At 42.8% G+C, this 22672-nt stretch overlaps 1 protein-coding gene across 2 annotated transcripts in view; it reads right to left on the bottom strand.

Annotated features, from left to right (window-relative positions):
- The window catches only part of EPHA6 (EPH receptor A6), an 875951-nt gene that overhangs the window by 98817 nt on the left and 754462 nt on the right, over window positions 1-22672 (bottom strand). For both annotated transcript variants that reach the window (XM_065406410.1, XM_065406419.1), the window contains one exon: window positions 15312-15373. In XM_065406410.1, the coding sequence (XP_065262482.1) occupies window positions 15312-15373 (62 nt within the window). The remainder of the gene's footprint in view (window positions 1-15311; window positions 15374-22672) is intronic.

Here is a 22672-nt window from a genome sequence, read left to right as displayed (position 1 = left end):
AAAAAGTGATCTTCTCACTGACTCCAAATCCTCTCCCTCCAAATAATTAAGGAACCTATTCTGTCCTTCCCCTGTTGCAGCCACACAGGTATAGGTGGTCTGACCTAGCAGCCACAGCTGGACTAGTATCAGTTACAAGTCAGTAGTCAGGGAGCAGGGAGCAGAGTAATGGCTTAAAGCCAGGATCAATAGGCAAGAGTCAAGGTCAGAGTTAGGCCAGGGTCAGAGATGGCTACCAGGCTGGAATCATGAGGCAAGAGTCAGGGTTAGCATCAGGCTGGGGTCAGAAATTGGAAATCAGCAAGTGACGTGAAGTCTGGAGTCACAGAACCCTGCATAGCTGCCCAGACAACTTCCTGGAGCACTCTCTATGGTTAAATAGTGACCATGGGCCAATCAGAAGGCCACAGGGTGTTGTCACTCAGGACCTTTTGGGCGGTACTTCCTGAAGTGCCTAATCTCCACAGTGCTCTTTGGATGTTGCTCTGCATGGCCTCCCAGTGATGATGTGAGAATGTCAGCTGCCCCACACCTGGATTCTAGTCTTGTGGATCCTTACAAGAATTCTTATTGTTTTAGGGTTTTTATAACTACTAAACATCTAATACTGGAGTCACCTAGGCCTGGCCAAGGATCAGTGTCAAGTACTCATATTCATCAGTTCTCCACCCACAGAACAGATGCAGGTTAGTCTGACCCCACCCCTCCATCCCAACATACTCAAATATCCCCTGTTGGCCAGGTGCAGAGAATTCATGTGGCCACCTAGGAGTAACTTGCTCCTTACAGCTACATACATTTGCTTCAGTATTTGGTTCAACGTGTCTATAACTGAACTTTTCTCCCAAAATCTTTAGACTCCCACCCTTCATTATTATTGCTGACTGTTCTACCTCCACCACTTCCCTGGGAATCCAGGTTCAAAATCTCAGACTCATCTGCAACACCTCCAGGTCTCCCTCCAAAAATCACAAAATATCATCCTTTCCTCTACTCTCTACTCCTAAATATCTGGACAGTGTCTAGATAACGACTTTTCTTAAAATATAACCTCTTTATATTTGCCACATTCTAATATAACTGAAATGCATATGATAAAATTCATCTTGATTTCTGACATTCCAACTACGTCTCCCCATCCTTGAATCCCTTTATTAACTTTCTGTTGTACTGCCTCAAGTTCAAGCTTCTAATCCCCAACTTCCAGTCTCTTCACAGTTTCACATCTGTCTACATTTTGTCTCTAATTTCACCCTTCTTTCCCTCCCATTCCATATGTTCCTCCCAAATCCTCTCCTGTAACTGCTCCCCTTTTCCCTTCCCACACTTGGCTGTGCATCTCGTTTCATGCTGCCCTCACACTTGGAACAGTCTCTCTTTTCCTGTAAGCTAAACATCCTTCCTCTTCAAAATCTTTCCTTAATCACTTCTTTTACATTGATTTCCATGCCAATTTTATTCCCTTGCTATCTTTGAACTGCTGTTTCCCCCACATATCATACTTGTCTGTCTGACTTAAGCTGACCAGGATAGAGACCTTGGGCCAAGTCATCCCTTGAGCAATTCAACTGAGTCAATGAAGTTACACAAGGTAAGAACTTGACCCCCCCCGACGCCCCAAGTCTTATGCATTTGTAAATCTCTATGTGCACCTGGGAGTCAACACAATCCTCTGGCAACTTTCCCACATGCCTTGCTTCATTTATGTGTCCTAAGGAGACATAAAACACTCTCTATCATACATCTGAATGATACAGTGGTTGTTATCCAGGGCTTATTTCCAATTCCCAGGGCTTAGATATTCAATGTGCTTTTGATATGATTTCCACCTGGCTGCTGAGGGTGTTTATCAGCACTGGTAACAAATCAGATTACAGTGAATTTGTGCAGTTCCATCAAATTTTTAAACAGGCTTTAATAGCTTTACCAAATAAACTTTTGTCATCAGTTGAGGATATATCTAATGTCTGCCTGGTCCTGAATTTATGCTTCTGATCTAATGCTTTGGGAAATGTTTATGTTCAACTACAGATTTGTCTTGCAAAATCCTACTTAAATGAAGTATTGCAGTCAACCTACAGAACTTCTCTTTGCTATAGTGTATTTGTTGTTATCATTTTACTAAGCATTGTACTAAGCACTTTACACAAATTCCTCAAGAATCACATTGCAACTAGGTATTACACAGACATATAATTCATGTTTTCATCATTATGTGGACGGCACTCCGATTTGTATTATTGTCGTTGAATTATGTCAGCTGTCAACTTCTTCTTTAGTGAACAGGACTCCATATAATGGATACTAAGTAATTTCATAAAACATAATAGAAATTATTTTAGTTCATTTTAAACACTGCTGAATGATACTGTTTGACAATAGCGCCAAGGGCATCTTCAAGTATTATATACTTGTGTATTATACCATCAGAACAGACTAGGGATGTGTATTTTTTCTTTTACAGTAACAGACTGTGTTATCTCTAGTAGTGCTCAGATTGGAAACAAAATACCAACAGTTGCCCAGTAGCCTCAATTGTTCCCCTCCCCCTTTCTCATTTAAAGCAGTAATAAGTAGAGGATATGACATAACCATTTACCCTTCCTTCTGCCCCCATCCCTAAATCACTTGTCTCTAGAACACAGCTACTGCAGAATGCTCAGCACACATTTTTATACAATTGTTTCAACACAACTACTGATTTAAAATCTTTACATTGGCTCCCCTTAAGACTCCATATCACTTTGAATTTTTGTTGTTGTACATATTAATTACTAAATTATTTTTGTACTCCAGATCATTAGACATATGACCTTTGTCACTAAATGGGCAGAATATTTACAATGGTTGTCATTTTAAACAATCTATTCTTTGAGCAGAAGATAACTATGGTGTCTCTGGGTAAATGTTGGCTCTACAATGGCAACTATGGTAGTTTGTCCTTAGCCTAATCTTGAGCCCCCTGGATGATGGGACATTATGTAACTATGATACTTGATTGTGGCATTTACTTCCAGCTCAATTTTTAAATGCCCAATCTGTTTTTTGGTTCAGAGAAAAAAAATTGCTGCCTTAACAATCCCTAAAATCCCTACAAAAGGTACTGAAATGCTGTCTTTCTCCTACTGGGAAAGGAGTGCGCCTCCAATAAATAAGAGTGCAAGTGCATGTTGTGTGTGAAGGGAAAAGAGAGAGTATTAGTTATGAGCTTTAATGTTGTTGCCTCTCTTGCTGCAGATAAATAAGAAAGGGAACCATTAAATTTAGCAATGGCATGTGGCCTCTTTTCCCCAAAGATGACTTTCTGACTAGTGAGGCCAGATTAGATGGATTTACAACATGTGCTTTACAACTTCATTTTATAGAACTCTCTCCAAGTCTTCATTTTTCTCTTTCCCTCCCTTTTCCCCAACGTTATTTAATGTAGGCTTCTACTGCAGCATCTAACCTCTAAGCTGACAGGAAGGGTGAGGTTGATGGCAAAGCTGCTCTGGGAATTACATAATAATGGCTGCTGCCTCCAAGAGCAATATACTCAGAGACTTCTTCCCTCCAGAACCTTATCTTTCACTTCTTTTAGCCTCTACTAGACTTGCCTTGGGGAATTAAAGTTTGGTAATAAATCCTGGCCTTACAGTTTACAGTATAGTCTGCTACTGTTCATGCATCAAGATAGCTAAACAAATTATTTTTATATAGTCTTTTTTGAGGTAGAGGATTAATTGTTTTACAGTGTTTTGGTACATGACGCTTCTCCATATTGAAATCTAATCTTTTCTATGACCATTTATTGTTTTACAATGAAAAAGAAAATAACGGCATAGGCTTCTAAGCAGGAGCAGGGGCCTTTCAGAAAGGGGGACTACACAAAAACGAGGAAGTTAAACAGAAATTAAAAGGTACAGTGTCAAAAGGGAAATTCCTGCAAGCTACATGGAAACTTTTTAAAGAAATCATAATAGAGTCTCAACTTAAATGTATACCCCAAATTAAAAAACATAGTAAGAGAACCAAAAAAGTGCCATCATGGTTAAACAAAGTAAAAGAAGCAGTGAGAGGCAAAAAGGCATCCTTTAAAAAGTGGAAGTTAAATCCTAGAAAGGAAAATAGAAAGGAGCATAAACTCTGGCAAATGACATGTAAAAATATAATTAGGAATGCCAAAAAGGGAATTTGAAGAACAGCTAGCCAAAGACTCAAAAAGTAATAGCAATTTTTTAAAAGTACATCAGAAGCAGGAAGCCTGCTAAACAACCAGTGGGGCCACTGGACGATCGAGATGCTAAAGGAGCACTCAAGGATGTTAAGACCATTGCAGAGAAGCTAAATGAATTCTTTGCATTGGTCTTAATAGCTCAGGATGTGAGGGAAATTCCCAAACCTGAGCCATTCTTTTTAGGTGACAAATCTGAGGAACTGTCACAGATTGAGGTGTCATTAGAGGAGGTTTTGGAACAAACAGATAAACTAAACAGTAATAAGTCACCAGGACCAAATTGTATTCACCCAAGAGTTCTGAAGGAACTCAAATGTGAAATTGCAGAACTACGAACTGTAGTTTGTAACCTATCATTTAAATCAACTTCTGTACCAAATGACTGGAGGATAGCCAATGTGACGTCAATTTTTAAAAAGGGCTCCAGAAGTGATCCTGACAATTACAGGCCGGTAAACCTGACTTCAGTACTGGGCAAACTGGTTGAAACTATACTAAAGAACAAAATTGTCAGACACAAAGATGAACATAATTTGTTGGGGAAGAGTCAACATGGTTTTTGTAAAGGGAAATCATGCCTCACCAATCTACTAGATTTCTTTGAGGGGGTCAACAAGCATGTGGACAAGGGAGATCCAGTGGATATAGTATTCTTAGATTTTCAGAAAGCCTTTAACAAGGCCCTCACCGAAGTCTCTTAAGCAAAGTAAGCAGTCATGGGATAAGAGGGAAGGTCCTCCCATGGATTGGTAGTGGGTTAAAATATAGAAAATAAAAGGTAAGAATAAATGGTCAGTTTTCAGAATGGAGAGAGGTAAATAGTGGTGTCTCCCAGGGGTCTGTACCGGGACTAGTCCTATTCAGGATATCCATAAATGATCTGGGAAAAGGGGTAAACAGTGAGGTGGCAAAATTTGCAGATGATACACAACTATTCAAGATAGTTAAGTCCCAAGCAGACTGCAGAGAGCTACAAAAGGATCTCACAAAACTGAGTAACTGGGCAACAAAATGGCAGATGAAATTCAATGCTGATAAATGCAAAGTAATGCACATTGGAAAACATAGTCCCAACTATACATATAAAATGATGGGGTCTACATTAGCTGTTACCACTCAAGAAAGAGAACTTGAATCATTGTGGATAGTTCTCTGAAGACTAACAGAAGTTGCTAGATCGCAGGCCCTGGTTCTCATGGGAGACTTTAATCACCCTGATATCTGCTGGGAGAGCAATACAGCGGTGCACAGAAAATCCAGGAAGTTTTTGGAAAGTGTAGGGGACAATTTCCTGGTGCAAGTGCTGGAGGAACCAACTAGGGGCAGAGCTTTTCTTGACCTGCTGCTAACAAACAGGGAAGAATTAGTAGGGGAAGCAAAAGTGGATGGGAACCTGGGAGGCAGTGACCATGAGATGGTCGAGTTCAGGATCCTGACACAAGGAAGAAAGGAGAGCAGCAGAATACGGACCCTGGACTTCAGAAAAGCAGACTTTGAATCCCTCAGGGAACAGATGGGCAGGATCCCCTGGGAGAATAACATGAAGGGCAAAGGGGTCCAGGAGAGCTGGCTGTATTTTAAAGAATCCTTATTACAGTTGCAGGAACAAACCATCCCGACGTGTAGAAAGAATAGTAAATATGGCAGGCGACCAGCTTGGCTTAACAGTGAAATCCTTGCTGACCTTAAACGCAAAAAAGAAGCTTACAAGAAGTGGAAGATTGGACAAATGACCAGGGAGGAGTATAAAAATATTGCTCAGGCATGCAAGAGTGAAATCAGGAAGGCCAAATCGCACTTGGAGTTGCAGCTAGCAAGAGATATTAAGAGTAACAAGAAGGGTTTCTTCAGGTATGTTAGCAACAAGAAGAAAGTCAAGGAAAGTGTGGGCCCCTTACTGAATGAGGGAGGCAACCTAGTGACAGAGGATGTGGAAAAAGCTAATGTACTCAATGCTTTTTTTGCCTCTGTCTTCACGAACAAGGTCAGCTCCCAGACTGCTGCACTGGGCAGCACAGTATGGGGAGGAGGTGACCAGCCCTCCGTGGAGAAATAAGTGGTTCGGGACTATTTAGAAAAACTGGATGAGCACAAATCCATGGGGCCGCTGCATCCGAGGGTGCTAAAGGAGTTGGCGGATGCGCTGCATCCGAGGGTGCTAAAGGAGTTGGCGGATGTGATTGCGGAGCCATTGGCCATCATCTTTGAAAACTCATGGCGATCGGGGGAGGTCCCGGATGACTGGAAAAAGGCTAATGTAGTGCCCATCTTTAAAAAAGGGAAGAAGGAGGATCCGGGGAACTACAGGCCAGTCAGCCTCACCTCAGTCCCTGGAAAAATCATGGAGCAGGTCCTCAAGGAATCAATTATGAAATACTTAGAGGAGAGGAAAGTGATCAGGAACAGTCAGCATGGATTCACCAAGGGGAAGTCGTGCCTGACTAACCTAATTGCCTTCTATGAGGAGATAACTGGCTCTGTGGATGAGGGGAAAGCAGTGGATGTGTTATTCCTTGACTTTAGCAAAGCTTTTGATACGGTCTCCCACAGTATTCTTGCCGCCAAGTTAAAGAAGTATGGGCTGGATGAATGGACTGTAATGTGGATAGAAAGCTGGCTAGATCGTCGGGCTCAACGGGTAGTGATCAATGGGTCCATGTCTAGTTGGCAGCCGGTTTCAAGCGGAGTGCCCCAAGGGTCGGTCCTGGGGCATTAATTGTAATGCTTGTATTTGGAAGATTAATTTGCACACACACACACACACGTTACAAGAGAGGAGATACTATGCTTATCAATACTATCTAAACTATTGCAATGGGATGCGGGAAGAAAAGGAAAACTATAGCAAGTCAGGATCTGAGAGGAGGGTATTATCTTAGAATCTATGTATCTTGGGCAATTTAGGGTGCTAATTAATTAATTAATTAATTAATTAAATTTATTAATATTAATAAAGATATTAAACAAAGATATTTTGTTTAATATCTTTATTAATGATCTGGAGGATGGTGTGGACTGCACTCTCAGCAAGTTTGCAGGTGACACTAAAGTGGGAGGCGTGGTAGATACGCTGGAGGGTAGGGATCAGATACAGAGGGACCTAGACAAATTAGAGGATTGGGCCAAAAGAAACCTGATGAGGTTCAACAAGGACAAGTGCAGAGTCCTGCACTTAGGACGGAAGAATCCCATGCACTGCTACAGACTAGGGACCGAATGGCTAGGTAGCAGTTCTGCAGAAAAGGCCCTAGGGGTCACAGTGGACGAGAAGCTGGATATGAGTCAACAGTGTGCTCTTGTTGCCAAGAAGGCTAATGGCATTTTGGGCTGTATAAGTAGGGGCATTGCCAGCAGATCGAGGGACGTGATCGTTCCCCTTTATGCGACATTGGTGAGGCCTCATCTGGAGTACTGTGTCCAGTTTTGGGCCCCACACTACAAGAAGGATGTGGAAATATTGGAAAGAGTCCAGCGGAGGGCAACAAAAATGATTAGGGGTCTGGAGTGCATGACTTATGAGGAGAGGCTGAGGGAACTGGGATTGTTTAGTCTCCAGAAGAGAAGAATGAGGGGGGATTTGATAGCTGCTTTCGACTACCTGAGGGGGGGTTCCAAAGAGGATGGAGCTCGGCTGTTCTCAGTGGTGGCAGATGACAGAACAAGGAGCAATGGTCTCAAGTTGCAGTGGGGGAGGTCTAGGTTGGATATTAGGAAACACTATTTCACTAGGAGGGAGGTGAAGCACTGGAATGCTTTACCTAAGGAGGTGGTGGAATCTCCTTCCTTGGAGGTTTTTAAGGCCCGGCTTGACAAAGCTTTGGCTGGGATGATTTAGTTGGGAATTGGTCCTGCTTTGAGCAGGGGGTTGGACTAGATGACCTCCTGAGGTCCCTTCCAACCCTGATATTCTATGATTCTATGATTCTATGACATCTACTCAACGTGCAGCAGCAGTAAAAAAAAAAAAAGCGAACAGAATGGGAATCACTAAAAAGGGGATAGATATTAAGACAGAAAATATCACATTGCCTCTATATAAATGCCTGGTATGCCCACATTTTGAATACTGTGTGCAGATGTGGTCACCCCATCTCAAAAAAGATATATTGGAATTGGAAAAGGTTCAGAAAAGGGCAACAAAAATGATTAGGGAAATGGAACGGCTTCCATATGAGGAGCAATTAATAAGACTGGGTCTTTTCAGCTTGGAAAAGAGAAGACAAGGGTGAATATAAGAGAGGTCTATAAAATCATGACTGGTGTGGAGAAAGTAAATAAGGAAGTGTTATTTATTCCTTCTCATAACACAAGAACTAGGGGTCACGAAATGAAATTAATAGGCAGCAGGTTTAAAACAAACAAAAGGAAGTATTTGTTCACACAACACACAGTCAACCTGTGGAACTCCTTGCCAGAGGATGTTGTGAGGATCAAGATTATAACAGAATTAACAAAAGAACTAGATAAGTTCATGGAGGACAGGTCCATCAATGGCTATTAGCCAAGATGGGCAGGGATGGTGTCCCTAGCCTCTGTTTGCCAGAAGCTGGGAATGGGTAACAGGTGGTGGATCAATTGATGATTACCTGTTCTGTTCATTCCCTCTGGGGCACCTGGCTTTGGCCACTGTCAGAAGACAGGATACTGGGTTATATGGATCTTAGGTCTGACCCAGTATGGCCGTTATGTTCATGCTTTACAAGTATGCATGAAGGCCATAGTTTTATAAGAAAACAAATAAAACAAGGGCCAGATGATTCTTCTCCAAATGGAAAGAACTCTGATCTGGCAGAAAAGGAAGGTTTGAGTGCCAGCTTTGCTGCATCATTAAAGCCCACCCAAGGAGGCAATGTGCGGCTTGAGTATCAAAGGCTTTCAGGATATGTCTACACTGCAATTAAAAACCTGCAGGTGGTCTGAGACAGCTGACTTGGGGTCACAGAAGTCAGGGTAAGGGGCTGTAATTGCAGTGTACATATTTGGGGGACCCTCCTCCCTCACAGTGGGAACATCTACACCACAATTAAACAGCCTCTTGGCCTGAGTCCTGCGAGCCTGAGTCAGCTGACGCCGGCCAGCTGTGGGTGTCTAACTGCAGTGTAGACATACCCTCAGTGGCCAGGAGCAGGAGGAGCTGATCTCCATGGCATTCTGCTTTCATAGGCATCAGGAGACTGGATTATCCATTGCCCCCTTCACCACGTGTAGTCACTTAAACCAGCGACCAATGGCTGTTAGACGCTACCAAAGCAGAATGACAGTGTTTACAGCCACTTTGCATCACCAAGGTGAACGCTCATAACTGAGGATACTTGAAGCACCCTGTACCTATCTGAGAGAGAAAATGGAGTTTTGCACTGGTGCGGGGGTGCCTGGACAAGAACCAGTGGTGCCAGAGGAGCAGGATGGAGAGTCTGACCAGCATTCCCTTCCTTGTACATCTCTGGGAGTCACACAACTGGGAAGCTGCAACCCTTGACCCCTCCCCAGAATCCCAGACCCCTCCCTTTTTAGGAAACAGTTACATAAAAATGCCACGAGGCAAACTTTAAAGAGTTGCTTGGCCCCAGGTGAATCCCTACAGGATTGGAATGGAAGAGTGAGACAACACACCACAATTAAATGCAAATGGATTACTATTATAATCGGGCCTCTTAAAGAACAATTTATGGTACAAAGTAATTTAACTAGAACTCTGATCTGATTTAATGTTGCTGTGTCCCAATTTGCTATCTCAGTGCACTAATTATTGATTAGTGCATTTCAAAAGCCTAATGGAAATAAAATACAGTAGTTAAGATTAGCTACTCTCCAGCTGGAGAAAAACTACACATGTAGCCAGGGAAGCAAAATAAAAGCTCTCTGAGGGAGGGTTTCTAATTTATTTTACAGGTTTCTAGGGTTCTTAGCCAACCATAAACACAAACAAATCCCAAAATGTCAATTTCTGGCTACATTCCTTTTGTGAAGCTTAAATCCTTAAAATGAACAAACAATCTCTAACCACAGAACAGTGCAAAGTCAGGAGCTTTTCTACTTCTACATTCCCCACTCTGACTTCTCTCCCATGTATGAGATTTAAACAGAGGCAACATGCCCCAGTGGTAAGGAAGCCAGATTGATCATCAAGGGAGTGGAATTTTTATTTCTTCTTAAAAGTTTGGGTTTGGTTTATAGGTTAGGTTTGGGCATAGTTCCAAATTTAGGTCAGTCCTTTTGTAAGATAGGGGAAAGAAACTGATTTTAATTAATAAGTGTAATGCTTGTATTTGGAAGATTAATTTGCACACACACACACACACACACACGTTACAAGAGAGGAGATACTATGCTTATCAATACTATCTAAACTATTGCAGTGGGATGGGGGAAGAAAAGGAAAACTATAGCAAGTCAGGATCTGAGAGGAGGGTATTATCTTAGAATCTATGTATCTTGGGCAATTTAGGGTGCTTGGTGTCTTGCACACATTGCTAAGATGAGTTAAAATGAAAATGTCCTTAAATTAAATAAATAACCGTACTTAGTCTGCTGTCATTAGTTGACTCCCCTTCATTAAAGGCACAGATGAATCAGCGTTCAAAATTATGAATGTTTGTGTACTGTGGCAAGGTACCTCTTCCACCTCACCAGGGTCAGTGATTCCCCTCTCTGGCAGTGGGAGGCTTGGAATAAATCAAACCCACTCCAGACAGTATTTGTTTTCCCACTAGGGGTTTAGTTCTGAATACTTTTGAGGTAGGCCTCAAGACAGGCCCAAAGAGTGCTCCTCCATCAAACAAAAGAAACAAATTCACCTCACAAAGGGAAATACCTCTTCCTATGCCCTCTTTGGGTGTTGGCTGGGGTGAGGTGTGTGGCCTTGTTATTGACCTGGGGTGCCAGTCCTTCCCCTAAACAGACAGTCAGGTAGCTTCTCCTATAGGGAGAAGGGCAGCCTTCCACCCTGGAGAAGCCTTTCTCCCTGCTGCCACTAGCTCTGCAGCAGCATGTCTCTCCTCTTCTCTCACCAGAGGCAGTAGCGTAGCTAGCGGGGTGCAGGGGAAGCAGCCGCTTCCCCCGCCTTTCCAAAAGCGGCCGCAGGAGTGGAGGGCGCAGGCTGGCGGCCCGCAGAGCAGCCGGCAGCCATGGAGGCAGTGGTGAGCTGAAACCGGTTGTTAAATTTAGAAGCCCTTTTAGAACCGGTTGTCCCGGTTCTAAAAGGGCTTTTAAATTGAACAAAAGTTCCAGCAGCTCCCTGCCATGCCCCCAGCCTCAGCTCACCGGGCTCTGGCTCTGCCTCTGCCTCCTCCCCTGAAGGCTCCCCCTCCCGGCTTCCCGCGAAGGGGGGTGGGGTGTCAAGGAACGTGGGGGGTTGGATGGGCAGGAGTACTGGGGGGCGGGGGGGGCATGACCCGCTCGTGGGGCGAGGAGGAGGGAACTGGTTGTTAATATTTTGGCAGCTCATCACTGCATGGAGGGGTGGTGGGCATGGCCGGAGGAGTGGGGGGGCGCGGCCGGAGGAGTGGGGGGCACAGCATGGCAGCCGCGGTCGGAGAAGCGAGGGGGGGGCCATGGGGGTGGCATGGCAGGGCCAGAGGACCCATGGGGGGGAAGGGCGGTGCGGCCGGAGGAGGAGTCAAGCGGGGCGTGGCCAGAGGAGGAGCCAAGGGGGGGCAACTTTTTTATGTTTGCTCCCCCTCCTCTTAGAAGCTGGCTACACCACTGACCAGAGGAGGGGTTTTTGAAGGTCTCAGGCAGCCCTTAATTGGACTCAGGAGTCCCTAGTTGACATGAGATAACCTCTTTTCATCAGCTTATAGGGAAAAGGACCTTTATCATTCTGGGGCTGATATACCTGCAGTCTACCACTCTCTTACAGCTGTCCAGCCTGACTTTGTCACAGTATATTTCAGGAACATAAGATGCGTGTGTGTGTGTCTCTCTCTCTTTCTCTTTCATATGTATGTATTTTTTTGAGTCTGCTGTCTATTTCATATAAGCCTCTGTGGTGTTTAAGGTATTGGTTTTGACCTAGCAAACCCTAGAGAGTTTGGAACTATCTCTCTCCCTGCGTGATACAAAAACAACATGAGGAAGACTGATCTTGCATTTAAGACCATGGACTGGGATTCAAGTGATCTGGGTTCAGTGCCCACTTCTGCTACCCACTTCCTTTCTTTGTGACCTTGGGCAAGTCACTTATTTTATAGTTGGGAAACTGCAGCATAGGCATGAGGATAATATTTACTTTCTCCCACCCTTTGTTGGTCTTGTCTGTTTAGACTGGAAGCTCTTTGAGGCAAGAACTGTCTTACTATGTATTTTGTAGTGCCTAGCACAATGGGGCCCCAACGGAGATAGGGGCATTTAGATTCTACTGAAATACAAGTAATAGCACTAAAGCTAACAATTCTCTGGTTTAAGAACAGGGGCTGATGGTAGGATGTCTTCCATGAAGGTCTTTTCTGGAGTTCACTTTCCACATTGGTCCATCAGAGCTCCCATATGTTGACTTTCAGGGACTAAGTTATCCATTTTTTTCAGGTTTTGGGTTGAGGGATGTGGTGGTAACATGCAGGGTAACATTTTTGGAGGAGCACTTGCTATGGTGGGGGATATTCTTATATTTTGGATGTTTATCCTTTGACTGCATGTAAGAACACCCAGAAAAGTAGAAAGAAACTCTTTTAAATATGAAGAAAGATAGATGTTGTGAAGTTCTTCCGGATCTTGCCACATGAAAGGCTCTTTGTAAATGTAAAAATGTATTATGATTTAGAGATAAACTCTCTCTGTACTTCTTTGCATCTTCACAAAAGCATTTCAAAGTTTAGACTTAAGAAATCTACAGGAAGTAACTATTTTTAATGAAGCAAACTGATTTCTTTTAAAATTTGATACTGGCACTCATTTGCTTTGGTAATTATTAACAGGAATTCCCATGAAATATCTACAATGCTTTCAGATGCTGATTATTATTTAAAATCCTGTCAAAAGGCATTTTTAAATAATAAACCAAATCTGCAGTGAGAAAGAAAGCTGGAAAATAATATACTCAGAAAACAGCTGCAGAAAATAATGACTAGCACATTCCCAAACATTTTGCCTAAAAATATATTTGGTACAGTGTGAACATCATTGCTCCATAATAACCTCATAATTGTGATGATCTCAGCTTCTAACATAGTACTGTAAGTGCATATCAAGAATAGCTCATTAGATCCTACAGCTGTGCAGAGAAAGGTAACTGTGTGGAGGATTTCAGTATTTGAAATAAGGTTTCACCCTGATTCAGAACAAGACCCCAAAATTTCTAAGTTCTCCACAAAACAGAATGGAGCCCCAACTCAGAGAGACACTCTGCCTTGGGAGCTCAGGGGTCCCCAACTCAGAGAGACACTCTGCCTTGGGAGCTCAGGGGTCCCCAACTCAGAGGCAGTCTGGCAGGCGACTGACAATGAGCCAGTGAGGTGAGCTGTTAGGAAACCAGGTGGAAGTGTGCCTGGCAGAGACGTTTTGAAACCTGCCTGCGTTCCCCAAGGAACTTTGTCTGTGAAACAGGTTGTCAACCTCTGATGAAAAATTGTTTCATCTGAATTTTTCTGACCAGTTCTAGTAGATACATCATAGTGTTATCCAAGCTTGATGGAAGAGAGGGTGAGTGAATGTTTGGGACCAGGGGAGAGAAAATGGGAACTCCTGAGTTTCCTAGTGTAGTGAACAGAAAGCAAATAGAGGGTAGAGGAAAAAATACAGGGGAATTATCAAAATGGAAGGCAAAAAATACATAAAAGCATCTTCAGTAATGGCTCAATTATGCTTTTAAGGTAAAACTCTCTTCCCTCCAGACACCTCATCTTTTCCTGTATTGACTATTACCACTCTCCCCTCCCTTGCCTTCCTCTCAGAAACCTCAACCCTGCCCCGGGCCATTCAAAATACAGTTGCTAATTTCACCACCTTTGCCTGTTATTCTGATTACATCACCCCATCTTTGAATCCCTCTGCTGGCTCCCTCTTCTCCACTGCATCATCACATTCAAGCTTCTCGCACTTGCTTTTAAAGCCATTGACCGCTCTGCCCCTCCCTGCTTATCTGCTCCTATATCATACCCCCCAGTGTTGCCAGGTTGGACCCTCTGCTTATACACTTTTCCACAAATATCTTCACACTTTCTTCCACCTCACCCCTTATACATGGAATACCCATTCCACATTAGTTCACAAAGCCACTTAGCCTCTCCTCCTCCGAATCTCACTTCAAGACCTACTTTTACCATGATGGCAACTAATAATGGTGAGATGGACGGTCAGTGTGGCTTGTTGATATTTATACATGTAACACAAATTTTAAATAATTCACATAGCTATCCTGAAATCGTAGGTTCCATGCTGGTTTTGAGGGGTCTCTTACTGGAGGCTGGGCTTAAAGTGAGTGTATTTTCACAAACTGTGGAGAGTGCCAGAGCCCTCTACTGAGCCCTCTACTGATGTTGGCAGAAGACCCCATATGACCTTGGGGGCAGCCCTTTCTTCCTTCCACCTCATTGATTAAAATCAAATTCAAATGCAAACAATTTCCCATGCTTTATACATCCCTTCCTTAATATTCACAGGGTGACCTTTAGGGGAAAAAGGTTAGTGTTGAGACAGTTCACCAGTGAACTGTTTTCTAATTCAATTTGTTAAATGCAAGTAACCATAAATAATTATAAATCAATTACCAACCCTGCTGTCTACTTCCCCAAGCAAAAAATTATAACAAAGTATTTCTGAAAGTGATTGAGCAAAATGAACAGCTTCCATAAGGCAAGGCATTTGCGTTTCAATTTATCTTTTCCTTCATAATAGCACCATTTCAAATACATTTTGCTAAATATGGGAACTGCTCTTGTAGAAGAAATCAATTATATTCTTAAGTTTAAATCTTCTTTTTTCCAGTTATGCTCTAATGTATCACTGTACCTAAGAAATGTACCCTGGGGAAAATGCTTCTGTTCTTCACTAAAAATCCATGAATAACATTATGTAAAAATTAATTTATGATAAATGATTTAAAATCTTAACCTAGTATGGCTTCTTATTCAAATGTCATCAGAAAATGACACCTCACCCGCAGAAAGGAGTCAAGGGATCCATTCTCCATATATTCCACCACAATCATTACTGGTCTGCCTGCAAAGACAGCAAAGAAACACATTAGGATTATAGCTATATTAAGGGCTTGTTATATTTCCAGCTGTTACAAACAGATTATTTTCATTACTTAAATATGTAGCTCATTTTCAAAATCTTCCTCTACAGCACAAATGCATGTCATTGTTTTGTTATCCCTAAGCAACATTTTCAATCAATATTTTCTTTATTTGAGGCACTGAAGTAGCTGATTACATACAGTTCATTTTGGCAGTGTTTTCTTTAAAATAGTCAAACTAGAGTCCTCAATTCCAAACACTTACCATTTTTGTACCTGTCAGTGGGAGAAGTAGCATCTTTAACATGAATGTGTAGTAATTACAGCTATATTTTATAAAGAATACTTCTGAAAACACTCAAGGCAAAAAAAAAAAAAAAAAAAAAAAAAAAAAGGAAATTGATAAACCATCTCTAAAAGAAACCAAAATCTGCCCTGTCAAAGAAAAAGCATGTAAGCCAAAAACTTCAGTGACCCTATATACTATGAAAGCAAAGAAATCTCTCCTTTGTGTGTGTGTGTGTGTGTGTGTGTGTTTTACTGATCTGCCTTTGGTGGAGTTTCTAAACCTTAATTTCTGTGAAACATGGCCAGTGTATTTTTATCCATAGATATGCTGATGCAGTATGGTCCTAGGCCACCAACGTACTGAATTCAGTGCTTAATTTTTTCAAATCAATGGAACTATTCATGTGTTTAAAGTAAAGCATGTGCTTAAATGCTTTACTGGCTTGGGGGCTATCTGGGTCTCTTATGTACTTTGTTCTGCTTGACTAATGCATATTTCCTAGTTGGTTCTGTATTATGTTCAGAAAAGAACCAGCTCAGAAACCGATTAACATTATATGGTTTTTACCAACATGTCCAACTTGCCAAGTTTTATATTTTATCTGTTGTATGTACGTAAATGGCATCTTACTGCTGGTATCCAGGCCTGAGCTGTCACTCCAAAACTGCCTAGCAGGAACAGTCCAATTTACCCGCTAATCGGGGCCCACAGTGAGATGTTTCAGAATGGTTAGTACACCTCTACCTCGATATAACGCTGTCCTTGGGAGCCAAAAAATCTTACCGCGTTATAGGTGAAACCGCATTATATCGAACTTGCTTTGATCTGCTGGAGTGCGCAGCCCTGCCCCCCCCCCCCCCCCCGGAGCACTGTTTTACCGCGTTATATCAAAATTCGTGTTATATCGGGTCGCGTTATATCGGGGTAGAGGTGTACAACACAGGGTCAGGGCTGGCTCCAGCTTTTTTGCCGCCCCAAGCGGCGAAGGGAAAAAAGAAAAGAAAAGAAAAACCCGATTGAGCTGCCGCAGACGTGCTGCCGAAGAGGAAGAGAGGGAGTGAAGGACCCGCCACCAAATTGCCGCCAAAGACCCGGACGTGCTGCCCCAATAACGGACAGAGTGCCGGCCCTTTCTATTGGCCGCCCCAGGCACCTGCTTCCTTCGCTGGTGCCTGGAGCTGGCCCTGCACAGGGTCAGCTAATAAATGCAAGACTAATGTAATGAATGAGCACATATGCAAGATTGTTGTTCTATCCACTTTTTCCTCCTGCCCAATCTCTTTTTGTGGCAATGCCTGTATCTGGAAGGGTCTATGTAAAACAGAACTTTTAATAACAGGTGCCATCATGACTCATTCCATTTCTCTCTAAGCAGTCCCAATAATTTCAATTCCTTTGCAAGTCCTTATGTAAAAGTCTTTCCCTGTGTGAAGGAAAATTTATGGGGGCCTTAGGACTCTGGTCAAGCTTACAGGCCTAAAGAATTGACCAAGCCTGTTTTTGTATGGAAAGTCCCCAAAGCAGAACAATGGCTTTGTGTGTATAAAGGGCATGAGGTGGCAGAGTGAAAAAGTCCCCAAGGAGCATAATTTGCAATAGCCAGGCTTATGAAATATATAACCACAACAGTTGTGTTAGAAAGGTCGCTGACCGCAAAAGAACAGACAGTGAGTAACAGGAGGGGCCTAGAGGGGGAGACGCTTGTTCTTGCTTTTGGCCTGTATTGATTTTGCAATGTATTCCAAATAAGGTAATTAATATGGAAGTATGTGTAATTTGTCTGTGGTTTTAAGCTTTAAAAAGCTTGTGTGTTCCTTGATTCAGGGGGCAGTTACCTAGAGCTGTTACCCCCACTGCACGCTTGTAATCAATAAAGGTGCCTCAGGCTGATCTGATCCAAAATCAATTGTGTGGTCGATTTTCCACAACACCTGCCTATCTTTTAGTTTTTAGTTGGCTGTCCCTGGACTCATTCCTATTTCTGCTATACATTTTTTTCAGATGGGCTAATGAGACGGTAACACGGTAATCAGGGTGACTTGCCTAATGGCATTATAATATTTCCACTCCTATTTTCTATCCCACTCTTTATATATGCAAATTTTTGCATATTTTTTGACTGACTGTGGACATCGTGGACAGCTCAATAAAATACATAGGCCCGCTGATCTTTCTCCTGAGTTGATACAGTTAATTTAGAAATGAGAACGGTATAGAAGTAGTTCAAGCTATTCCTTCAAATGTGCATTTACCTGCCCTTGTCAACACTGAATTTCATGTGCCCTTGTGCTGCCCATTGACCTAGCTTTGTCAAGTTTTTCTGAAGTTCCTCACAGTATTCTCTAGTCTTGAAAAACAAAAATTTGTCTGCAAATCTTTCTACCTGTTTGTTCTCCTTCTTAGATCACCAATAAATATAACAGTTCTGTTACTAATGCAAATCCCACTGTTATTCTTTTGCTGTGTTGAAAATTGATTTTTTATTTTCTGACAAAAATCCCCTGTCATCACAGCATCTCTCTCTCTCCATTGTATCCCCATCTCTTAGAAAGGCCTCTTTGGTGTGTGAGGAATTATCAGACCCTCTTTTGTCCATTGAGTGGTGGGTCCTATCTATGAGTTTATCCAACTCAATTTGTTTCTGATTTTATACCTCCACTGATTATTACTGTGGGTTTTACTCTGACTGGGTGCTATGATGACATATGTTTTATCTTGAAATTAGAAACTAGTGAGGATTATTAATTTATTATTATTATTATTAAAATATTTTCTTCACCTCATGCCGCTAATGACAACTAACTGAGCAGCCTACTATTCTTAGCGTCAAACTCCCAAGCAGCCCAAACTCAGTAGATATGAATTTGGCTCATATAAAAACTGGTTCTACCTCTTCCTCCCGGGCAGAGAGAGACCAGAAATAACTTCCACAATGTAGACAAAAGCACCTTGCAATAATTGTAAGTGTAGAGCTGGCCTACGGATGCTTATTGATGCATTTGGTTTGACATGAGTTATCTAGCAACTTCTCTTTTTTAGTATAACTACCAAAAAAAGAAATGCGTGGAAAATTCTCCATTTGAAGGGAATGATGCTGTGGCATATCCAGCTATGAAATGGAGACCTCTAGTTTACTATGAGCTCTTCCTTTGTACTATTCAGCAGCCATTTTGTAGAGTTCTATTCTTTCCAGGTTTTATTCCACTCTCATCTCCATAATATCTGAAAGCCTTCTAGAAGTATATGAAGCAATGTGACTAACCTCTGTCCCATGTGATTTTTCCCATTTCCTCTCCTAGGGTAAAATTGTGAGTATTATTTTTTAATTATTCAATGTCTTCTGTGTGTGTGACAGTGAGTGGGAGGGGGGCACCTCCCCACCTGGTGGTTGTAGTCTGACAGCAGCCCTGCCTGGTGGTTATAGGGTAGGGAAACCCAGGCCCTCCCACTCCACCAGGTTCTGATCCAGAAGCCTTCTTGAGCACCATAATGCAGGAGTCCGCTACCTGTGCTCTGGCTAACTCTCTTCCCTGGGCCTCTTCCTACCTCTCTGACCCTCCCCTTCAGGCCCATTGTGGCTGGCAATTGTCCCTGGTCCATGGGTCTCAACAAGGTACAGTGTCTCGGTTTCATGCAGCAGACCTCCCCCTGGGAATACTTTCCTGGTGTAGTCTCTCTGCAGCAGCAAGTGCAGGCCTGCCTCTCTCTGTCCACCCCCCTGCTGTGCTGAGGACGCTCCCTTTTAAGTCCCTCTTTCAACTGGAGCATGCCCAGCGGCATGACAGGGCGGGTCTTCCTGGGCCCAGAATTGCTCCTGCATTCTTAACTCTACAGTACTATGGAAGGCAAGGTCCAAGAAATGCGCCAAGTTCTAGAAACAAAAGTGATCACGTTTTAGATGGGTTTTTAGATCCTGTGACAGTTTGTTTCACAGCCATGGACTGGCCCCATTGAAAGCTCTGTCTCCTGCACAAATGGGCTTTACCCTTGCCATGGACAGCTCCCTAGTTTCCGAGGAGCAGAGTTGTCTATCATAGTCCTCATCCCAGAGTTTCAGATGATTTATTTGGTATCCTGTGAACAGGCTATTGAGCTCTTTGAAGATAAGGACAGAAACCTTGAATTGGACCTGATATTCTGTGGGAAGCCAGTATAGGGAGCAGAGGAGACGCTGATGTGCTTATGGTAGTCTGTGTTGCTTAGGAGACATGCTGCTGTGTTCTGTACTAGTTGGAGTTTCCTAAGGGCTGGTGATTTCATGCCCAGGTGAATTACATTGTTATAGTCCAGCCAGCAAATGAAGGAATATGTTGCTGAGGCCAGGTCACTGTCTGCCAGGATTAGATATCATCTTTTTTCCACCTGGAGATGTTGATAGTGTTTCTTGTGGACACAGCTAGGTGAGAGCTTAATGGCTGTCAGGAATCCCAGGAGCTATCTTAAACTGTGGACTGAAGTTACCAGTTGTGGGAGTGTACTTTCAACCAAACCCAGACCACACAGTGGCTGCAAACTCCTCATTTTGACAACCAGCATCACTTGCATTGTGCTTGGGTTTAGCTGATAGATGAACAGTGGGTTGATGTTGATCTCCACCAAGCACTGGGCCAAGGGTGATGTCATATGTGGCAAAGACAAGGTAGAGCTGTGTGTCATCTGCATATTGCAACACTTGAGTCTATGTTGTCTTACCAGTTCTCTTAGTGGTTGCACGTATATGTTGAATAGCATCAGAGAGAGAGAGAATAGATCCTTGTGGGACTCCAGAAGTGAGAGTCTAGGTGTGGAGGTACAGTATCCCATCACTACTCTATGGCTGAATCCTAAGGAGGACTCAAACCATTTCAGCATATTACCCATCTGAAGAAGGTTAAAGAGTTGCAGGGGAAGTAGTATCTCATGATCAATGGTGTAAAATGCTGCAGAGGTCTAGAAGAATTAGAATGGACAAGTGCCTTCTATCAATCAATAGTGGGAAATCACCCAACATAGCCACTAATATGGTTTTCCATCCTGGTTTGAATCCAGATTTTGCTGGGTCTAGGATGTTGGCTTCAGTTACATGAACTTGTATTCAGCCTTTGGCTCGCTTCTGTATGAGCTTGCTCAGGAACAGAACGTTGACACTGGATGGTAATTAGCTAGATGTGATGCATAAAGTGCAGGATTCTTCACTGTTGATTGTACTATTGCATGTTTGAAGGAGGAAGGGAAGATTCCTTCCCTGAATGAGGCATTAACTATTTGGGTAGTTTTTGGCCTGTAACATGGCACACCTTCATTGTGCTCTTTGCTGGAGGCATTGTGAGGGATCACAGGCCCGAACCCAGGTCCAGGGATCCCTAGGCAGCACTCAGGCCATGGCTGCCACCCAGCAGCTCACCTGGGTAACTAAGGAAGGGTCCAGGGAAGGGCTAACTCACAGAGGGCCCCATCCCCAAAGCTCCCAATTGGGGGGAAACAATTCCCCCTCCCCCCCGAATTGGCTAAGGAGTACTATTTAAACCAGGAATAACAACAGGAAGTTGTCTGAGCAACTAGAGGAATCCTTGGCTGTCTGTGACTATGGACCTCTCCTGCTTACCTCACTCTGGAGGCCTGCATTCATCTCTGCTCCTGGTTCCAGTCCTCCCATCCCAGACCCCAATCTACTCCTAGTTCCTGCTGTCCTGCCCTACTCCAGGCCCCTGATCCTTTGCCTTACCTCTGACACTGTCTCCAGCTCTGACCTCTGGCTTGGTACCTAATGCTGTCTTTGGTTTTGACCCTCTGCTCTGACCATTAGGCATGACTCCTGCTCCAACCACTAGGCATGACTACCCAAGCTGTGGTCATTGCAGGTGTTACTTTTGATTTCTTACATTAACTTGGAAATAGATTTCAATGACAGGGCATTTTAAAATTTTACAAATAAAAAACCTGTAGCCAGGAGACCTTTTATTTTCTAAACTCACTGTTGTTATTTAGTCATATCTTCTTCACCACAATTCTTATGTGTAAATGTACAAAGAGCAAAACATGTATTTTCAGTCTAACCATTAATTTACATAAAAAATATAAGATGATCTCTATGTGAAAGCACCAGTGTCCCTCTCCTCTGCTACAGGCTGCAGTGGGTCTGGCAGTCCTCTTGTTCTCAAACCCTTCATTGGAGCTGGTCAGAAAATTTTTGATGCAACATATTTGTTGGAATCTGTGGATCTATCAAAATTGAAACATCGAGGAGACAGTTTGGTTTCAAGGAATTTCTGATGGAACCCAGGCTTGAACACTCTCTGGCAGGAATGTTTCCAAACCTGTGTATACCTCTCCTGGCTTCTAGGGTATGCAGCACCAGGGCAGTTTGCATGGTGGACTGTCCCAGAGCTGGGGTTCCATTCCCTTATGCAGAGAATCTAGAAATATTTGGGTTTTGTTTTGAATCAGAACAAAACCAAAGTCTGAACTATTGAAAGTCTCTGCAAAATGGAATTACCTTTCTCCATCCAGCTCTACTCTTCTCACAAGTAGGTATCTTAGACATTTAAAGGGATTGGACACAGGAAAAGGAAGGGCAATTTCATAGTTATATACACTACAGAAGTTCTCTGGCCTATCAGCAGAGACAGAGAAGAGAGAAAGTAAATGTCTGCATACAAAAGGCCAACTGTGTTGATAGAAAAGCATACTTTCTCCAGAGCAAAGCCACATAAGAGCTACTGTGTACCAATGTACCAATTTGGAGCAGAAAGAGGGCTGAACTATCTGGGGAACCAGACACTGTAACAATGAAAAGTAAACTGTTTGCCTGAATCTTCAATCCAAACAGCAATGCCAACATATATACCTCAGGAAATATAAAATATGTTTACCCCATTTCTCAGATCCTATTTGTGTCTTTTACAACCCTTAGATTCATAAAATCAAACCAGCACAAAATACTTGATGTTTTTATACTGCCACATTTTGTACAAGCAGATTTCATTCCCTTATGTACTTTGACAAGCTAAAA

This window comes from Emys orbicularis, chromosome 1, assembly GCF_028017835.1.
Source record: "Emys orbicularis isolate rEmyOrb1 chromosome 1, rEmyOrb1.hap1, whole genome shotgun sequence".
Classification (NCBI taxonomy): Eukaryota; Metazoa; Chordata; order Testudines; family Emydidae; genus Emys; species Emys orbicularis.
This window is presented reverse-complemented; position numbering and strand designations above follow the sequence as displayed.